Source organism: Netta rufina, assembly GCF_964035555.1.
Source record: "Netta rufina genome assembly, chromosome: 2".
NCBI classification, from domain to species: domain Eukaryota; kingdom Metazoa; phylum Chordata; class Aves; order Anseriformes; family Anatidae; genus Netta; species Netta rufina.
This window is the reverse complement of record NC_140124.1, coordinates 3,085,943-3,104,743: the sequence shown is the minus strand read 5'-3', so window position 1 is coordinate 3,104,743 and position 18,801 is coordinate 3,085,943. Positions and strand designations below refer to the sequence as shown.

The 18,801-nt window shown below is 45.9% G+C and overlaps 1 protein-coding gene across 20 annotated transcripts in view; it reads right to left on the bottom strand.

Annotated features, from left to right (window-relative positions):
- Window positions 1-12,536, bottom strand: part of OBSCN (obscurin, cytoskeletal calmodulin and titin-interacting RhoGEF) — a 185,493-nt gene extending 172,957 nt beyond the window's left edge. For all 20 annotated transcript variants that reach the window (XM_084282486.1, XM_084282500.1, XM_084282501.1 and 17 more), the window contains exons 1-2: window positions 12,317-12,536; window positions 3,306-4,446 (exon numbers count right to left, since the gene is read on the bottom strand). In XM_084282486.1, coding sequence (XP_084138612.1) covers window positions 3,306-4,437 — 1,132 coding nt within the window. In that variant the 5' untranslated portion in view covers window positions 4,438-4,446; window positions 12,317-12,536. The remainder of the gene's footprint in view (window positions 1-3,305; window positions 4,447-12,316) is intronic.
- Between the last annotated feature and the right edge of the window lie 6,265 nt (window positions 12,537-18,801).

Below are 18,801 nucleotides of genomic sequence, written 5' to 3'. Positions count from 1 at the left end.
ACCAAACTAGCAATGAGATGATGTTAGATGTTAAAAGCAGGTCCTGCTCACACATATTTTGCTAAGAATAGGTGCAGCCTGCGGAGAAGCTAGTGTCTTCCTAACCTTCCCAAGGCATATCTGCCTGCCTGACCTTTCTCTTTTCACCTGTAGGTCTTTTCAGACATGTGCTCTGATTGCTGATTTTGGGGTGGGTCTGTGCAGACCTGGGAGTTGGAATTGATGATCTTTGTGGGTCCCACCCAACTCAGGATATTCTGTGATTTTCACCTGCCTGCATTTCCTCTTGCCTACTCCTGGCTTCTTAAAGGTTCTCCATTTATTATTCTAGAGGCAATTTTTCCATTTGTTACAAAAAAAAAAAAGCCAATGAGAGTAAGAATATGGAAAATACTTCCAAGAGTAGCTATCTGAAGGTGTGTGGATAAGCTTCCACCATCTTGTTTCCTTGCTCTTTTCCTTAGTAACTGTGCTTTTGAAACTGCCTCTGTACCTCCACATTCCTCATGTTTTAGCTCTTTTTCAGATCTCAAATACAGCTACCATGACAATGGCCATCCGAAATCACTTCAGATCAGAAGAAGAAAGGAGTAGCCTCAGCACCGGTCTGTTTTTCCAGTCCTGATCCTATCTGAGCCGCAGCCTTTAACCTTTCCATACAGTATCTGATTACTCAACTAGTCCCTCTGTATTCAGTGACCCAGTCCCAAATTCCTTTCCTCAGATGAACATTGCTTGGCCCAGGCCCAAGGATAGAGACCTGTACGCTATTCTTGCTCACTTTACGCACGGCTTAGGGACATCTTCAAAGCCTTCGGGAAATTCAAGTCATTAATTCACATTCTTCCCATCGACTGTGCTCTTTGGTTTGTCAAAGAGGTTTGCTCTTGGGAAGAGTTTCTTAACTTTTACAGCTCATGTTTCAGTATGTGGTTTGTGATTTTATCCCTGCTCTAGACACTAGAATCCAGCACATTTCTGAACAAGAGTTATCAACTCTTGGTTTTCCTTAACTGTGATGGTGACTCTCTGCCTTGTAGCCTTGCATTTGACATTTACACCTAATTGACTACATCCCATTTAAGAACAAAAAATTCTCTTTCAGCTCCATGATCTTTAAGATATGGGTTTGGCCAAGTGTTCGGTCCCTAGGTCTAACATTTAGACTGACAAAATACAGGAGGCAAGCTAGAAGATGCCTGACCTGTGCCCAGTCCTATACTCTGCAAGGCTGCTACTAACTACCTTAGAGGCAGGATGCAGGTAGTTTTTCTTATTATTACACTTAAAACACCCACAAATATTCTCACTCAGGTTGAAATTATGTGCTATATGTGAACCAGAATGCCAGAGAGTACTTAAACCCTTGAAGCTTGCCTACCCGTGTATCTGTGGCTATGGATACGCTCTGGGGAAGCAGTGTCAGGCTCTACAAACATGCTGCCACCTGTGCAAAGCCACTGCAGCAGCTTTGTGCTGGCAGAAGGTGGCTGCATGGAGAGTTTTACTCAGTCCTGCAGAAGTGCCTAAGAGAAGATAATGCGGCAATATGACCTACCCCCCAAAACATGATTGCAGATGAGCTAAGGACACCACCAATGGCATAATGGACAGAATTAAAAGTTCCCTTCATTGCTCCATCATTCTGCTGTCTTTGGATGGCTGAGGACTTCTGGTAACAAAAAGGAGAGTCATTATGTAGGGCCTAATTATAACCAGCCCATGTGGATTTTCCATGGCAGCCTTGGCCTGGCCAGCAAACCCACCGTGGTGTAGTGTAACAAAGAAACATACCGCAAACATTTCCACTTGAGCCCTCTGACTCACAGGCGTCTTTTGACAATGGACATTGATAAATAACCCTTTCCCATGGTGCCTGCTCCCAGACCTGCTGCTTCACATGCTTTCCCTGTCTCTGTTGGAGCAGGTGCCCCCGTTGGGAATAACCACATAGGCACAGGGCAGTTCTCTGCAAGACAAAAGCTAGGCAAGGAACGGAGCCTGATCCACGCTCAGAGTGAAGAGGCTCGGTCTTCTCCCTTGAGTCCTGTCTCATAAGGGAATCACAGAGTTATGGAAGGGGCCAAATGCCCTTCTCGACACCACTCAGCACCTCCGAGGGATGGCAATGAGCAGGACAAGTGCCAGCAAGCTCGGTGGATCGGGTGTCACTGACAGACACAGGGACTGAGTCACTGACGGGAAAGATGGTGAGCACGAAAGGAGAAGTCTGGAACAGGGAAACCAATAAAACTGAATAAAAGCTGAGAGTCTTAAAGACAAATTTCAAACACAGACCCTTCCTACTGATTTAGATTTCTAACACATTTTGCTTCCAGTCAAAAAAGTCTATTTTGTCACACAAAGTGGCAAAGTTTTGTTGTTGTTGTTTTGTTTTGCTGTTGTCGTTTTGTTTTTGTTTTACATCTGAGAGTTAATTTATTGGGGTTGCAGACTGCCTGCTGAAGCCTTGCCAAATGGGAGAGCAACTTGAAGATTTAGAACTTCCTCTGTGAAAATGTGTCACAATTTTGTTTGTGTTCTGAAGAGCTTGTCCTGACCTCCACCAGAGCTGAGGGACCTTCTGACGGCAAGTTCATCACCACTAAGTACAGCAAACAGAAGCATGCTGGAGCTGGTAGAGATCTGGGAGCATACGAGGACTACAGGCTATCCAGCAACACAAGCTGGGAAAAGACTGAAGAGGCCAGACAAGAAAAATGCTGCTTGTGGGTCAATCTGGGCAGGAAAACTGAGAGGAGATGGCATTAGAGCTGGGGTAGGCCCCCCAAGGGATCCAGTGCAGCCTGGCACACTCAGTTTGCAGGGAGGAGTTTCCTCTACCACCTTTTAAATGGCATGAGTGAGATTAAGAGGACCAGTTTGATTAAACCCTGTGGTGAATTTAAACCCAGATACGATCAAACCTTGGAGGGAAACATGGGGGTGGGGGGGTTAGCTGAACCAGAGGATGGTAAGGGATCTCTTAGATTACTATAAATGAGGACAGAGGAGATCTTTAAAGATCTAGTTCGTTCCAGCCACCCCACAACCTGCCAGTTCAACATCATTCATCCCCAAATGATGCTTGTTTATTGTGCTTCCTAAAAACCTCCTGTGATGGGACTCTCTCCCCTTCCCCAGGTCATCTGTTCCAGCACTAACCCCCTTTACAGCTGGAGGGTTTTTCTTCATGCCTCACCCACACCCCTTTCCTGAAGTTCTTCCCAAATTCCCACTCGGTGTGGAAGTGCTTTGCCTTTCTTCTTGTGGGCTGCCCACCCCAGCAAGACGTCAGCACCCACCTTTGACAGTGACCAACACGGAGCTGTAGGTCTGGCCCGCCAGGTTAGAGGCTGTGCAGGTGTACAGCCCGTTGTCTACCTGCTTGCAGAAGAGGATCTTCAGCACGAAGTTCTCCTGATCGTCCTCGTAGATGACGTGCCGCCGCCCTTCCGAAATGACCTCGTTGTCCTTCTTCCACACAATCTCAGGCTTGGGCTCACCGGTCACATAGCAGCTCAGCTTAGCGTGCTTGCCCTCCGTCACGCTGCACGTGCGCGTCAGCGCCCCGAAGGTTGCATTGCGGGCCCCTTTGGTGGTGAGGCCAGCTGCCCGCTCGTAGTCCCGGGAGAGGCTATAACCAATGCTGGACAGCCCTTCTGTCACGGAGTAAGACTGGGCAGCCGTGGAATCAAAAGACCCATGGGCTACATCCGTCTTCCTGATCTCCTCCCGCCTCTTTTGCAAGTGAGACAACAAGGAAGCCGTCTTGCCGCAGCTGGTGTCGAAATGGCTGCTGCTGCCTGGGTTCGAAGAGCCCTGCGTTTCCACCACCAGCGCAGCTGAAGCGCTGGCGGAGCCGATGGGATTCTCTGCCCGGCACGTGTACGTGCCACTGTCCCCCAGCCGGGCACATTGGATGGTGAGAGCATTTGACTCCCCGGCGGACTCGATCTGGAAGCGGCCTGCGTCAGCCCGGTTCCGCAGGTGTCTCCCGTCTTTCTCCCAGTTCACCGAGAGGGGAGGGCTGCCCTGAACTTTACATTTGAACATGGCATCCTCGCCCAAAGTTACTTTGATGGAGGACGGTTTCTGGATGAAATACGGGGCTGACTCTGTTACCGTGGTCTCCTCTCCAACTTTGATACTGACAGCAGCAAAAGCTTCCCCAATGGTGTTCTTGGCCCGGCAGATGTATTGGCCACTGTCTTCCAGGCTCAGATCATAGATTGTTAGCCGATAGAGATCCCCATCTTCTGTAGTTTTAAACCTTCCCCCAGACTGGACTGGAAGTTTATCCTTTTCCCAGCTCACAACTGGGATGGGGTTCCCAATGATCTGGCAGCTCAGGGTGGCATCCTTTCCCACAGACACCATAAATGCCTTAGGCCGGGTCAAGAATCGGGGGACTCCACTGAACGAGCTGTAATCCATCCTGGTTACCTAAAGGGTGAGAAATAAAAATGTCAGGAGTGAACAGATTAGGTGGTACAAGCAAAGAACTGTTGCACTTTCATGGTTTCAGGACATTTGCCATCTAGAACAATCTGGTTGGGGCACGTTTTCATCGTTCTCACTATGGGTGAGAAGATCTTACATACTTTTTGGATTTGAGCTCAGTCACGTGAATCTACTGAAGGAGGAAGTGGCCCACTTTTCCACTGGAGTCACCGTCCCTGGGGGTGTTCAAGGAAAGGTTGGACATGGTGCTTAGGGACATGGCTTGGTGGTAGGGTGATGGTTGGACCAGATGATCTTGAAGGTCTCTTCCAACCTTTATGATTCTATGATTCTACAGAGAGCAATGCATTTAGGGTCCCCTTGAGTTCCCCATGGCATACTAACTTACCTTCTTCATTTGCTCCTCTTTCTATGGACTCCTGGATGTCCTTCCCCTACAGGTGAAGTGAAACTACTTCTAATCCTCCAGGAGCAGAAGCCCTTTTGCACACTGGCTGTCATTTACTTAGACAAGCAAAGCACAGCTCAAGGCCTGCTCTTGACCCTGCCGGCACCAGAAACCCCAGGGTACACCAGCCGACTCTTCCTGGGAGCAGGATGAGGCCTGGGAATAGTGCTCTGTAAAGAGCAAACTCCCCAGCTCCAAGCCTCTCTGCAAGTCCTATTCACCAGACCCATGTGCACTGTTTCTCTCCAAGCTAATAGATGTCCTCAGCTGTATAATGCAAGACACTTGGGCATTAGCAAGTTGCACCCCCTTGAGCTATGGGAGCTACTGAAGGGAGATCTGCAAGGCTGCTCTCACATCTCTGCTTTTTCACCTTCAGAAGGGCTACACAAAGCAAACTGCACCAGCATTGTAAGTAATTCAAAGGAAATAATACGCAGTCACCCTGACAGAAATATCCTTCTTAATCCTACAGCAGGTTGGCTTCCCTGCTGGCCACAAATCCACCCACTCTCTCACCCAATGACAGATGCATGCCCTTACAACCTCCCTCCCACCTCCCGCAGAAAGCACTAAGAGCAGGCCAAAAACCTGCTTTCATTTTTTGCACTGTTTGGGCAGAAGTTGCATTAGTTTTTCCTCCTTCCCCCAGTTCCCGTTGCAGTGCGTTAACGTTAATATGCAAATAGATAATGGCACAAGGGGGTGGGAGTCGAGTGGGCTGTTGACCTGCAGCATGACCTTGGGGAAACTGTCTGCTTGCCCTTTGCCTTGGCTCCCCTCCCAAATTGTCTCTGCATTAGGACAGGGATGGTCTGATGAATAATGATGTGCTCCATGTATATGACAAGGTACTTGCTGGAGTATATGACAAATCATGCATGAAAATTAACAGCAAATTACCGTTTTTCATTCCATTTTCTCTGCTGGAGACTGAAAGGCACAAATTACCATTAAAACTAAATATGGGGAAAGCAGTGGCACAAAAACACAAAATGTTTTTCATTCTAATCGTTATTACCATTGAGGACAGTATAGCTGATCTAACCTTCAGACTTCATTTGGGCCATGGATCTAAGCCAAAACCAAATGCAGTTTTCCTGCTATACATAACACAAAAAATACACGACTTACAATCTCTCCTGTCTCTCTCTCCAACATATTGAACTCTTAAGAAGCAGTCAGACACCTTTCCTTTTAGAGGAAATTGATACTCGCTAACGTAATTCAGATTTGCTTGTGTTTTTTGTTGTTGTTTTTCTTCCAGTTATCGAGCATATTGCATTATTCCACCAAAAATCTTTAGCAATTAAATAAATTGTTCTCAAAGTTTAAAGCTGAAAAACAATAATGGGGAAAAATCACTCAGTAAATGCTAAGAATGCAAAGAACAATTGACCTGCAATCATTAGTGCTCAGAACAACTGACTTTCTGTGCAGTGGTCACCATTAGTAGTTGAAATTAATGTACAGAACTGTTTTTCCCTTGATCTCAAACTGAGTACAGAAGTCTGTAAACTAGTTTGCACTTCCTATTCCCTCTAAATTCCATCTCTGTCCTCATGTAAGCTTTAAAATATATTTTCCATAAACACATGCAAGGCTGCAAGCAGAGAAGCTGCATGAATGCTTGGAAGATGTAGATACAGGCGTTGGGCTGGAGCCAAAGTACACTGAAGTCAGTGGAAATTTCCACTGAAGTTGATTGAGTGATGATCAGGGTCTTCTGCTTGTTTGAGGCTGGACAGTTTTAGTGGGGTGTGTGTGTGTGTGTGCTGGGATCCAAGTTCACCTCTGGAGAATCTAGCAGGAACATTAATGACAGTAAGAATGAATAAATCAAGGTATGGACTTGGAGCTCAATTCCTCCCTAATCTCTCCTGCCCATCAGGCAGAATTTCAGGCTGCATCGTGGCATCAAAGTTTTTGGATCTACCTTCACAAGGCTTTACTGTGTCTCATCCTTTCTAAATCCCTGGTTTTTGATAGATATATCACACCAACTCCATTTCCACCTTCAAATCCTTGGCATCAAAAAGAACAACAGAGTGAAGTTGCTTCACTTCTTTGAAGCATTTCTGCATAATATGGAACAGTGCTGGAGCATGGAGATGGCTACGGACATGAGGTGTGTGGCTATGAGCCAGCCAGAGACCTTTCATCAAGCAGTAGCTTCCCTCGAGCAGCCTGCCTCCCCTGGTCACCAGGGGACATCTCCACGGCTGGAGGAGAGCTGTGGGTGTGCGGCGGGTGCTCACAAAGCCTGGCTACTACAAGGTGAGAACAGGAATGCTTCCTAAAGCTCTTGTGCATTCACATCACCCACCCTCCTGTGCTTTCCTTCCACTCACAGCCTGCTTGCACAGATACAGCCCTGTTCCAAATGGATGCCTCACCATTCACTGGCAGCTCTGACAGCCAAGAGCAATTAAAACATGAGGAAACTGCAGCATCAGGTGCCTATTGCTCTTGAACTAGACTGGTAAAGCAACTCCAAGACACTTCTCTCCAAGGTCTGCTCCCTCAAGTTGCAGCCTCCCTTCCCCCTTTCTCCCAAACCTTCCCAAACCTGGTGTCTGCATCTCATTTCATCTCATCACCTTGCTGTGTACCAGCTTTCATCACATGCTCTCACTGAACGGTTCTTATGCCATTATAGATGGCCAGGATGACAGGAGACCACCAGGCATCAGTGACAACAGCATGCTCACCAGAATTATTTTAGATACATTTCTAACACAGTAGGAAAATAAAACAGGGCTTATTCTTTGCTCTGCCACTGGGTTACTTTAATAATCATGAGAAAATCGCTCGTATCTTCAGTCTCTGCCTGAATGAAAACATTGTCTTAAGGGTGCTGAAAGCACGAAATCCCGTTAACAGGCATGAAATCTTAACTTGTGGCAAGGATGAAGCTACAATAAATATCTAACCAACAGCCAGACATAACAAAAGGCTTAGATAGGTTGGACAAGATAAACTACATTTTATTAGTTTAAATAGGATTAAATGCATCATCTTAGATTGAACTGATAAATAGATTATGAGTAAGAGGGAGAGGATGGCCTTGTGGACACACTGCTAAAAGATTTATTTTTTCTCTATTGTGCAACTTGTTAATCAATTTAGTAAAAAAAAAATAAATAATCACTAATTCAAATTCTTTATAGGCACATGCAAACATCAAAAATCATAGTAACTCTGCAAATGCCAGGGTAGCTCTCTTGGAAGCAGCAGGACTGACAGCAAAGCATGAATAAACCTTGTCAATGCAAACGCCCCTTCCAATTAATCTCAGACATTTACCAGTGTCATATTTCACTTTATAATCCCACTGTGATTAATCATTTGCAGCAGAGATCACATTCCCATCGGGGTGTTTCTGAGCGCACTGAGGGCAAAGTAGCGGTACTTGTAATTTAACCGCGTCTTTATTCATTCAAATTTTCACTATTTTGTGTTTTAGGGAAAGAATTGTCATATAATGTAAATAAATTATAGGAAATAATACACTGCATGCACACAGCCCAGGTCTCTAACGCTCTCCTCACAGCTGCCAGACTCTACCTTCACCTGCTTCCCCCAGGATAAGCAAGCCCCTGACAGTGGTCTTCCACCAAGGACACATTTACTTTCAAGATTCTCCTTCTGAAGAGAAAATAAATGGCCTTCAGGGAGAGAAAGGTCTCTCCTCTCAACAAGGAAACCACCTCAGGCCACCCTGCCGACTGCAGCACCGAGAGCAGGCCTCCAGGATGGGCACCCCAGCAGCCAGCCCCCACTGGAAGCCATCACAGGCATCTCTGGTTACATCAATGAGATGATTCCCTCCTGCCACTTGTCTTAGCCCGAGGAGCCAGGCACTGCCCTTGTCATTAAATGTCACCCCATGTATAGGCAGCACCATCGTTCACTTGACCTCCCGTGACTCGCTGAGTGGGGCCGGGTAGCGGATGGGTTTCTCCTCGTTTCGCCGATGTTGGGCTGCATCTGAGAAGCCTTCAGCAGCCCCTGGGCAAGCAGAGGCCTCACACTGTGGAGTACTGCCCCCGTCGTGATGCTCTTTGGCATGAGAGGGTGCAGAGGTGGCAGGTTATTCTCTGCCGAGGCCTCTCAGGTCAATGGTTGAAAAGGAAATTCTGTCCACCGTGACCCTTTGCAAAAAGCACTCAGCAATGTGCCTCACAAAACATTTCCTAGACAAACGTGGCCATGAGCAGCCCCCCTGAAGAACAAGGAACTTTAAGGGTATTAAACACTTGACAACAGATCCCTAAACCTAAGAGACGACTGAAATGCAAGTCAGGAACACAAGGGTTCTCTCAGAAACACATTAAGACCCGTCACATGCCTGCTTGCTCATTTATTCAATCAGCTTTAGAGTTCATGTTTCCTGGGCTTTCTCTACAAGGACAACTGCTACAGCCTTGCACTCCTTCCTCTCCTGAGATGAGAGGCAATTAAGTCAGGAAAGCTCCTGTTCCTGGGTCCCAAACCCTTCCTGCTTGGAGGATGAAATGCACACCAGCACACCCAGTGCTACGTGCCCATCACACCTCTAAGGCAGGTGTAAGTAGAGATTCGCACAGACGCGCTGCTCTGAGATGACAGAATTGATCGGATGCCTGTTTCATCAGCACAGGAACAGGATCTGTCACGGAGGAGCTGGACACAGAGCTTAGCCTGGGCTACTCTAAATTCCTCTTCAGTGAGAGACAACGAATTTTGGCATGTTTAAAGGTCACTTGGTGAGCAGATGAAAGCCTTCCATGGCGCTTTGGAGGATAGGTGTCCATGCTCTATAGGAGATTTGGACACAGAGGACTCCATGCATTAAACTAAGCCTGCTGCCATAAGCTATCTCAAGTCAGAGGGAGGCTCATTTACCTTCCCTGCTATCTGGTACCTCCATAGTTAGACAAAGTCCACAGGAGATGCTCAGGGCAGTTTCATAGCTGGTCAGTGGCTAGCATGTGGCATTCAACATTGTGAGTAACCCTCAGAGACAGCTAAGCTCAAATCAAAAACAATCTTCCAACCTGGCCCTCAGGGAAAGGCTAAATATGCACCACCTATCTAGGAAGGGACCTGCACCACCTCAGTCTCCTGATATGAATCCTTAATAATCTGGATATTTCCAGTGACTGGTAGCGAACAAGAGAGTAGAACCATTAGAAAACTCTAACAAGTATCATTCATGAGGTTTGAACAACCTCGTCTAGTGGGAGGAGTCCATGCCCATGGCAGAGGGGTTGGAATTAGATGACCTTTAGGTCCCTTCCAACCCAAACCACTTTGTGACTCTACTGAGCGAGGCAGTCGGATCACCCTCCAGTCACATAAGCACATGGTTAATGTAAAACACGGGGGGCTGAAGCCAATTAGATGACTTACATTGGTTCAAGCACACTGATCTTTCCTGCTTGATGAAGGCAGACCTATTGCTTATGAAGCTCGCCCCTCTTTTAACCATACAGCCAGCATTTGCTTTCCTTCTAACATATCCATAGGTCCAAAAAGGTCCATAGGTCCACATAAAGACTTCTTCCTACTAGGGTTTTGCTGCAGCATGCAGCTTCATTGGGATCCCCTCCTTCATGAAGCCACAAAGACAACCCCAGAATCTTCCAAAGGACCAAAACTGCTCAGCTCAGCCCCTCTGATACTCAAGATGGTGTGGCATCGTGTTTTCCTTTTATTTTTCTGAGCCTAAAGCCACCCAGGCTGCTCTGACAGCACATAAAGAATAGCTACAATGCAGGGGAGTTCTTAGGCATGTGGCGATGCTCATCGCTGCTTCACGGGGCTGAAAAGACAGGACATGAGTAGAGGGGAAAGACAAAAATTCTGGGTTTGCCACCCTGGGGACAGAAAAGGAGTGATGCAAACCCTAGCAAATTTATTACAGATTTCCTCCAACTGGATTTTGATTAAAACATACCCAGGAGGCAAATGGCTATGGCAGAACCCCTGCTGTAGGTGCACCCCAACATCTGCTCAGATGGCAAGGAATGACAGTGTGAGCTTGAAAGGTTCAGAAAAACAGCAGATTCACACGGATTTATATTACTTCATTAGTCTTACAGTTTTGAAGGCTGGAGTTTTACATGCCTGAAGTTGGCAGCACTATTCCACAGTTGAGCTAATACACATTTCCTCTCCATGCACACACACCCCCTGGATGTGTACATGTACATTTCTCTCCCTTACACATTAAATCATAGAATCATCTAGGTTGGAAAAGTCTTTCAGGGTCAGCAAGTCCAACCACAAGCCTGACCTCCTGGGTCCCATCACTACATCACGTCCCTCAGTGCCACGTCCATGCATCTCTGCAATACCTCCAGGGCTGGGGACTCCACCACGTCCCTGGGCAGCCCGTTCCCATCCCTGACCACCACCTCTGTGAAGAAATTCTTCCTAATGTCCGACCTAAACCCCTTTTGGTACAATCTGAAACCATTTTCTTACTTTCTGTCACTTGTTGCATGCATATCCACAAAGACCACAGGCTCTTACCAGCACTGAAACAAATAATCCCAACCCTTAAATACATCACCACCAGCATTAACAGAGAAGGAAACTGGCTTTTATTAACCTGGAAGCACTGCCTCGAGTTTTACCACGTGTGATTTCCTATGTGAGGGAGTTTCAGGATCACAACTGCCGCAGGGACAAAGAATTCCCTCCGTGACAATTAGCCACGAGGCTGCAGCCCCAGCGCTTGTATTTTAACGAGTGGACGTCATTGTCATTACAGCCACTCCACCCCATTGAGCTGTAGGGCCGAAAATAGCCTCAGCTGTCGAGCTCCATCTCTCCCCATCTCTCGTCAGAGCCATTTGTAGAAATGTGAGGAGGGTGGGGGGCTGTGCTTTCAATTGGTATTGACACCGGAGAGAAGCTCAGAGGAAAAAAAGTTCTTGCTGAGGAGAAAAGCAGCGCAGGCTTTATGCCCTGGAAATAATTCTTAAAAACAAAACAAAACAAACACTCCTTGCTGCCACCTCTCCGCAGGAACCTTATTTATTCCAGGCTCTTCATGCACACTGCTCTTGCCAGTTTGAGGAGAAAATGCAGCAAGTACAACCACCAGCTTTAAACCTGGCTTTCCTCTCTTTTCTTCTCTCCTTTGGAGGCCGATCTTTGCTCTTTTGCTAACAAGGCCAGAAATAATTAAGCAAAGCAAATCCATAGTTGCTTCAGACCAGGAGAAGGATGGATTTCCTCCGTCTTCAGCTCCATCTTCAAATACGTTTCGCGAGACGAGACATAACTCCAGCCCAGAAACACTGACAGAGGAACAAGCTCACCCTCCCTCAGCTAGGACCACCGTCCTCCACTCTCTCCGAAATACCAGCTTCCCCGAGCCTACTCCTCTTTAGCTGAAGGTTTAGGTCTTACCTGGAGTCTTGTCAAGGTCTGAGGAGGTAAAAAGCTCTGGGCAGGGTAACAGCCGCTTCCTACTGAGATGACAGAAGGGGGAAGGGGGAAATGGGGAACAGAGGACGTGGGGGGACCATGTTGCTTTTGGTTCCCCCCTTTCCCCTTCAGCAAAATAAAACAGAAACCCCAGCGAGGACAGGGACGTGCAGCAGGAGGTCCCCCCAAGTCCCCCGGCGGTGCCTTTGCGGCTCGGGGTTAGGCTGTGCCACCCCCTCCCCACCCCTCCTCTCGCTTGTCCTCCTCCCGTCAAATCGCTGACGTGCTTCGCTTTTCCCTCTGCAGCCCAGCTCCAAAATAGCTCCGGGTGTCATTTACCGGGGAGATTAGGTTTCCCGCGGGACAGAGGCGAAAGGGCAGCGTTTTAGGGACTCGCTGGGACAGTCCAGCAACAAGGGGGGACACATCGGAGGGGCGCGTGGTCGGTGGTGTGGGGGACAGGCTGTGGTGACAGCATGGCTCAGGATGGCTTCTCCAGAGCCCGTCCCAGAGCCAAGTGATAAATGTGAAGCAGGGACTCAGGAGCGGGCTGTTGCCAGCTTATCAACACTCGCAGGAGCGATGCCTCTTTCAAAAGGCATCAGATCAATAGTGGGTTTATTTATAGCCTCCCAGGCAAGAGTTGTTACAACGGCAAACAAGCAGTGAGTTAATAACCCTCACTATATCTCCCTTTTTGCAGAACGAATTTGTTGTGCACTGCGTTGGCAGAAACGGTGTTGAGTTGCACACGCTTTGCATCTCACAGGCCCAAGATCTTATTTTCTACCTGTAAAACTGCCATTTTTTAACTATTTCCTCAACACGCATCTTGTGCTAACTCTCACTAGCAATCAAGGCTCACAATTTGGAGTTTAAAACTCAATTCTGCTAATGATATGGGAATTAGGCCAGAGCCTAGCAGAGTCCCCCACAACCACTTCACCTCCACATGGCTATCAGGAATGGGCTGTGAGATATGCTTATTTTTGGCAGGAAACAAAACAGATAACATTCTGCATGTCTGAGGACATGGGTGAGCTGAAGGCACAACAACATGTTGTGTTTACTCACTTTCCAGAGGACAAAAACACCAGCAGGGGAGCAAGTGGGAGTGGTATTAGGGATTTTGAAAGCAGGGGCTGATAAGAGTAAAAGGGACCAAAGAGACACTGCAGAAAGGTGGCATGCTACAGCCTCATGCTCCCCACTCCTTATGAGTCAAAATACAGCCAGAAATTACCCACAGTGGGTCAAAAAAATGACTGTGAAGCTTAAGATTGAGGGGGGAAGGCACCTAGAGCTTAGGTGGTGTTTTCCTAAGTTCCTCCAGTTGATAGAGAAAGCCCAGGCAGAAGTAGACGCATCCTGGCTTGTGGTATCATCAAGAGAGCTTTGCAATCCTGAACCAGAACATGCTAAAAAGTTCCTGATATAGTTCACGATATCAATACGAACACGGTTTGATCAGAAAGCACAGGCAAGGAAAAAAGGGAGAAATTATCTCCTGAGGTGGGTACCTAATGCTGAGCCTCAGGAGATAAGGACAGGAAAACTGTAAGGCTTTGTTATCAAGTGAACAGTCTGCCAGCCAGATGGAAGGTGAAAAACTGAATCCCTTTGAACCTGGGATTCTGGACAGTTTCCCATTCAATTTGAAGTCTGCCCATCTAGTTCATAAGTTTTCTGACTTGGCCATAGGTAGGGTATGGCAGACGATGACAAAGTGCATGCTAACCATCCACTGCTGTCCCCACATCGTCATGAAATGCCACGAGGTTGGTCAGGCTCCACTGGGTATTGATCCACGCATGGTGGCTGCTCCTCATCACCTTCTGGTCCTGAACTGCCTGCACATGGGCTGAGGGATGAGAAACACCAGGACCAGCACCCAAAGCCATGGGCAGCATGCACAAAAGTTGCTTTCTTTCAGACATCTCACCTGCCATTAGGAACATAAATTAGTTAATATACAATTAATATGCAACTTGTAAATTGATTACTTAATATGTAACTTTTAATATGCAGGTGATTAATATGCAAGACTCATTATTTGGAGGTGCTAAGTGTAAGAGGAATGCACCTGCATCAGCTCCACATCGCAACCCTGTGATAATAATGGCACAAAAATCCCTTCCAACCCCCCAGCTCTGTTCCTGTTCAATTCTGCAGGCATCAGCTGAAACCACCCAGCATTGTAAGGGTGCTGACACTCCCCTGATGTGAGTGGAAACACAGGCACATTTTTTGGAAGGGCATCCAGCTGTGCACCTTCATTCACCGGAGAGATGGACAAGGAATGCTCCTTTATTCCGGCTTTAGGCTGCTTTTTTGGTGGTGGTGGTCTGTTTTATGGAAGGCTTTTAAACAGACTTTGGTCAATGAATGCGTGATCCTTTTATTTTGGGAGAACAATGGGAGAAAACACCAAAACTGGGTTTAGAGTTCCAGCAAATTGTCACATATTTTCCTAATGGGAAAGAAGACCCTTGTTTGAATTGCTCCCCACCTTTGCACATCACCAAGCTCCAGAATGGTCGAGGTGGGAAGGGACCCCTGGAGATCATCTAGCCCAGTCCCCTGCCCAGCAGGATCACCTAGAGCTGTGCACAGGATGGCAGCCAGATGGGTTTTTAATACCCCCAGAGAAGGAGACTCCACAGGCTCCCTGGGCAGCCTGTTCAGTGCTCTGTGACCCTGACAGTAACAAAATACTTTCTCATATTCAGCTGGAGGCTCCTGTGTTTCACTTTGTGCCCATTACCTTGTCCTGTCACCAGGCATCACTGAAAAGAGACTGATCCCATCCTCTTAACACCCTTCCTTCAGATAGTTACACACGTTAAGACCCCTTCTCACTTTTCTCTTCTCCAAGCATATTTCCATGGAGCATTTATCCCATCACTTAACTCATCTCCTTTCAGCTCCTCTTACCGTGCCTGCCAGTACTCCAGAGTGGCATTCCCAGGCACCACAGAAATGAGTGATCTCTCTCCATGTTCTTGCACTAGCAGTTGCTTTCCTGAACTCTAACTCATTGCAGATCTCTTCACTTGAGTGGACTTCCTGAGATACCCTGAACAAAGGTCTCTAAAGCGAGATGAACTGAAGTAGCAAGGAGTTATTTATCTACCTAGAAGCTACAGCATTGCAGATATAAACTAAAGGAAGAGCTTTATATCAACTAACAAATATTTGAAACTATAGAAATAAATTATTGATAGACTGATGAATAGGTTGAAGTGACCTGCATTTGAATGAAAACACAAAACACCAGTATCAGGCATGATACCTGTCCCTTCTCACCCTTTGTGAAGCCAACAGCCAGCTCTTCCACAAGGATGTCTTCTTCCCCTCTGTCCCTCCAAACATCAGGGAGCTGTGCTTTAAGGAGCAATTTCTATTCATGTGGTTTTAAAATAGAGAAAAATCTTTGCTCGTGCTTGAAAAGTTTGTATCTTTGAGCTCCAGAGTTGTTCATCTAAATTCTAGGTTGAAAGCAAAAGGATTCCAAAGTGATTTAACCACAGCTTGCAGAAAACAAAATGAACTGTGCTTGTTTTTCCTTCAAGCAATCAATGAAATTCTTTGAATTGCTCTAACTGGCAAGGCCTAGGGCATTAAGTCTGATTGCAACATTCCTCTTCAGTGCTACATATTTTGCATAAAGAGGCAGGTTTTCATCAAAAAAGAAAAATAAAACAACAGTAACAAAAAGAAACAAAATAGAAACCTCTTTCTCAATCCAGGAGTTTTGTTTTTTTTTTTTCCCCCAAAGTAATGCTGTAACAAAAATCTCAAAAGGTGTCACCTTTTTCCTTCTCAATATATTTAGCTTTCACAGAAAATGACCATAGTACAAAGGGAAATTTAAGTATTTGAGAAAAAAAAAAAAAAAAGAGGTACTGGATTAACTTTTTTTTTTTTTTTTTTTTTACACAAGGCATCTTTACATAATTTGAGGAACAAAATAATTTGTGGACAGACAAAAAAATATAATAAAATAAATTGACACGTGCTTGCCTGGCTTAAAGGCTTCAACGACAACTAAAAACCTTACAAAGGTTCCTATGCCATATTTTTCTGTCTTTTCCTGCCCTTAACATTAAACCTATTTCTATGCAGAAAATATGAAACATCTGTCCCATAACTTAACCTTATATGCCCTGAATAAGAAAGACACTTCATGCCCTTCTGTTCTGGCAGAAAGCCTAGACGTGGCTGCCACCTCCACTTATCTTCTCTTTGGCCTGGGCAGCCCCAGTTCCAACCCACCGGTGATTTTCCTTCCTCTCAGCTGGACCAAATCCATCTGTCTGCATGAATTTTATGCGCGATAGCCAAAGCTTGGCAAAGCCCTGGGGGAAGCAGACCAGCAGGATGACTTGGGCCATACTAGAGCCTGTCAGTCCCTTTGGGCATCCCTGAATCACAGAATCATCTAGGTTGGAAGAGACCTCCAAGATCACCTAGTCCAACCTCTGACTTAACACTAACCAGTCCATCCCGGGATGGACTCTGCTGTTTCACAAGAGCCAGGCATTGCTGATCCCAAATCTACTCGTGCTTCCTAGTAATCCCCAAATCCTTCACAGAACTGCACCTGGACAAATATACCCATGCTGTCACTGAGCACTCAATTGTTATTAACGCCTTCCCTCTCAAAGAACTTCATATATTTCTCAGACCTCTTCTCAAATCCGTGATTGTGGAGCTCTAAATCTGACTTGCCAAGGTCACGATACACCCTGTCAGAATCAGGTTTTCAGAAAAATGTCAGTGTGCCCACAGCAGAGCCTGCTCCATAAAGCCTTTTGTTCTGACACTACGTCACACATCTGGCTGCAGCCTCCTTTTACTGGGTAAAAATAAAAAGTTTCAAAGATGTTTTGACACCTCCCCTGCTTTACTGAATGTTCAGCCAATCCTTTCCTCAATCTTTTTTTATCATTCATGTAATTGTAAAATGTTTATCATCATTGAATCGCTTGCTCCTTGCATCTTTTTCACACCACAGCTTTTCTTGACTATTTCTCTAGGCTCATTCCTGTTCAGGCACACGCGTACATCCCAGCTAGAAGCCTGACCTTACAGCCAAGCTCTGTTTCTAGGTAGCCTACAAACCTTCCTTGATTACCTTGGCTCCATCCTGAACAGGGGTGCCAGCATTTCTCTATGCATAACTAAAATCCTTCTGCACACAGCAGCCCCATCCATTATACCTAAACTTCTCCCAGCCTCCTGCATATGAGCCCAGGTGAAAAGCAAGCAAGGAAGTGCCTCCCTGTACAGCTGTATGTAAAGTGCTCCCACTAGTCTTGGTACAGCTGATAAACTTTTGAAGGAACATTCCCCAGTACCCACTTTCCATTACACGATCTGACATTCCTCCTAAGCTCTACCAACACATACCAGAACCCAAAGGGTAGGGAGACAGAGCTGTAACAGACATGGCCAGACTCTTCTGATAGATAGAGGAAAAGGACAAGACACAAAGAAGAGTCACAAGGAAAAGCCAGACTGGATATAAGAAAAATGAAAGAATGAAAACCTTCCTTATGAGTGGTGCAGCACCCAGAGTGGTTGGGGGATCTCCATCCATGGAGAAATGCAGAATTGGAGTGGACAAGGTCCCAGGCTATGAAATTTGCCCTCCTTTGAGCAGGCAGAGAAGTATATACTGTAGAAATCTCTTCCAAGCTTACGTATTTCATGATCCTGAGCTAATCAGTTCTTCTCTTAGGTTTTGTACAATACTTCTGTCCCTGAAAGCTGTCTAATACTTCCTAGATGTTACATGGATCATTTTTGATGTAAAGGGAATAAAAGGAAGATTAGGAATCATTAGTTTCTAGATTGATTCATGAAGAGGACAAAAGTGCACTATTAGAGACAGACACCGGATATATTTCTTCTTTTACACCGAGGGCAGTGCAATTGTCATTACTAAATAATATTATTTGTAGAAAACATTCACTTCTGAAAATAAAATTGTCCTCATAAAACATTTCCATTGCTTTTAAGACCTCACTATGTCTTCCATGGATGTTTTTCTTTGCATTTTCTCTCATCCCTTCCTTTCTCTTATAATTTCACCTCTTCAAAACACTCCCTACCTCCTGAAAACATGCATTCTTGAAGAGCACAGGTAATTATTTATTACCCTTGTTTTTCAAAAAGCAGCATTTATTTCTAAGCACCTGACATTTTCATGAAGGCAAGGGTCCAAAACATTATCATAGTAGGCTCCTCTGACCAAGTGTTTTATCACTGAGTGTCAGTAGTTCACTAGCTCTTGCCTTGCCACTATAGCAAAGTTAGAAGCTTTTACATTGGATACATTAAAATTTAATCCTGATGCAGGTACAGTTTTGCTTGTCAACAACTTTTGTTGAGTGGTGAAGATCTTCAAGAATATGCAAACACCTTGGACCATGCACAGACAACTGAAGAGACCATACAGAAGC